The sequence below is a fragment of the Heteronotia binoei genome, chromosome 18 (assembly GCF_032191835.1).
Source record: "Heteronotia binoei isolate CCM8104 ecotype False Entrance Well chromosome 18, APGP_CSIRO_Hbin_v1, whole genome shotgun sequence".
Taxonomy (NCBI): Eukaryota; Metazoa; Chordata; class Lepidosauria; order Squamata; family Gekkonidae; genus Heteronotia; species Heteronotia binoei.
This window is the reverse complement of record NC_083240.1, coordinates 34,248,424-34,250,378: the sequence shown is the minus strand read 5'-3', so window position 1 is coordinate 34,250,378 and position 1,955 is coordinate 34,248,424. Positions and strand designations below refer to the sequence as shown.

Below are 1,955 nucleotides of genomic sequence, written 5' to 3'. Positions count from 1 at the left end.
TCAAAATCTTGGGGGCCCCTGGCAAATTATCTCAGAGTTGGAGTGGCTGCCCCACTGCCTGTGGGCCCCGCTGCAGCCTGCAGGTACCTTCTCAAAAGCTCCTTTGACAAAGCTGCAAGGGAGAGGCAGAGAGAGGCAAACTTGGCAATGATGCCAGCAGCAGCCGCACCAGGCAAGTCGGGCAAAGAGCGGCTCAGTTGTTGGCTGCGCATGCAGGCTGGGAGGGCCGCAAGCAAGGGCAAGACGGGGTGGGGAGCCAGCCCGGGGCCCCTAAAGGCGTGGGGCCCTGTAAACCAACGCCTGCTTGGCCTAATTGTTAATCCAGCCCTGGCCACAAGCAGATGCTGGCGTGCGTGCCGGATCAGCACCAAGGACAGCTCCCGTGGCGCCTGAGACTTTGCGCCACCGTTTGCGCCTTCTCAGGGCGAAGGACGAGAACGACTCTTGAGGCCTGCCAAAGTCTTCACAGATTTCTTGAGACAGGCTTTCCTGGGCTGCCAACGGAGGAAAGGAATTCTCACCTAGAAGCTCCACCGAGAGTGGGGAAAAAAATGCGGGATGCAAAATGTGAGGCCAGGAAAGACAAGCGGGCTTTGGGCTGTGACAATTGGACGCCAAACCCAGCAGAGGGAGACACCGCAAGAGCCGCCGCTGGGGAGTCGCAGCCCGGTGGGTGTCAACCCCTGTCCTGCCTGAGAAAGGAGGCGATGGGGCAGCTGGCACCAGCTGGGGAGGGTAGGAGGCGGTCCCTGCGGGGAAGGGATAAAAGCGGGCCGGGCTGCAGGGACGGCGACAGCCAGGATGGGCACAGCGGAGGCGCCACGGTTCCTGCCCTTCGCCTTCCCCGACGGGGTGGCGGGCCAGCTGGCGGCGGAGCGCGGAGGGGGTGAGTGCGGCGGGCTTCCCTCGGAGGAGAAGGGGTTCGGGTCCAGGTGGCCCAGCCCGTCCCAAGCACTGCCGGTCCCCTCTCCCTTCCCGCAGGGAGCCTCCCGGGCCCCAGGACGGAGCGAGGCAGCTGGGCCGGCGGCGGGCCCAGGAAGAGGAAGCGGACCACCTTCAGCCGGGGCCAGCTGAGCCAGCTGGAGCGCGTCTTCGCCGCCCTGCCCTACCCGGACATCGGCACCCGGGAGCGCCTGGCCGAGCTCACACAGTTGCCCGAGGCCAAGATCCAGGTGAGCGCCTGGGAACGGGGGGGGGGGGGGACGCCCCGTCGCATCCTCTGCACCCCCCGCCATTTCACCGCCCCCCCCACTCTCTTCTCCTCTCCTGGCCCAGCAGGTCTGGTTCCAGAACCGGCGCGCCCGGAGGATCAAGACCAGCCCCGCGGTGGAGGCGCCTGCCTGCCGTCGAGGCAGCCTGGCCAGCAGCAAGCAGTCGGGTCTGGGCGTCTCGCCGCAACTCTGCAAGCAGCAAGCCTCTCCGCTAGCCGGAGGCTCCTCGGGCGGGGAAGACGCGCCGGGTCCGCCCCCTCGGTGGCCGGTAGAGGAGGAGGAGGAAGGCGCGGCCGTCTGGACGGCGCTGTCCAGCTGCTGGGACGCCTTCCCCGCGACGCCCACCTCCCTGGGCTCCATCTCCGACCTCATCTACAGCGCCGCCCTGGTGGCCAACCTGGGGGAACTCTAGGGGGCCGTTCGCCCCGTCGAGGAAGGGTGGCTGGCGAAGCCAGGGAAGTCCTCGGCGGCTGGTCTTGCAGAAAAGCCGAGAGAGGTACATACAAACTCGGGCGGACTGCCTGCAATCCAGGATTAAACTGTACCTCCCCGCCCCCCCCCCTCCCAAACACACCTTGCCAAATTAATCTCCCAATCCCCCGCCGGCAAATTCAATAAACAAGCTATGATGCCCTGCCGGTTTAGCCTGGTCGCTTTCATTTCAGATTGACGCGGGCGGGGGGGGGGGGGGCGCTGACCCCCAGCCTCTCCAATATCCTGAAATGCCGGAGGGCGCTCAGCATC

General features: G+C 66.2%; 1 protein-coding gene across 1 annotated transcript; it reads left to right on the top strand.

The window, feature by feature from the left end:
- The first annotated feature begins 801 nt into the window (after positions 1 to 801).
- Positions 802 to 1,623, top strand: SEBOX (SEBOX homeobox). Its single transcript, XM_060259400.1, has 3 exons — positions 802 to 886; positions 982 to 1,172; positions 1,279 to 1,623. The coding sequence occupies exons 1-3, from the start codon at positions 802 to 804 to the stop codon at positions 1,621 to 1,623; spliced, it is 621 nt and encodes a 206-aa protein (XP_060115383.1).
- The last annotated feature ends 332 nt before the right edge of the window (positions 1,624 to 1,955 follow it).

What these genes read in the sequence shown, in the direction of transcription:
- SEBOX (XM_060259400.1), top strand. Translation starts at nt 802, where the DNA reads ATGGGCACAGCGGAGGCGCCACGGTTCCTGCCCTTCGCCTTCCCCGAC. An exon ending in GGCGGCGGAGCGCGGAGGGG is followed by an intron (nt 887 to 981) that starts GTGAGTGCGGCG and finishes CCCTTCCCGCAG; the next exon opens with GGAGCCTCCCGGGCCCCAGG. An exon ending in TGCCCGAGGCCAAGATCCAG is followed by an intron (nt 1,173 to 1,278) that starts GTGAGCGCCTGG and finishes CTGGCCCAGCAG; the next exon opens with GTCTGGTTCCAGAACCGGCG.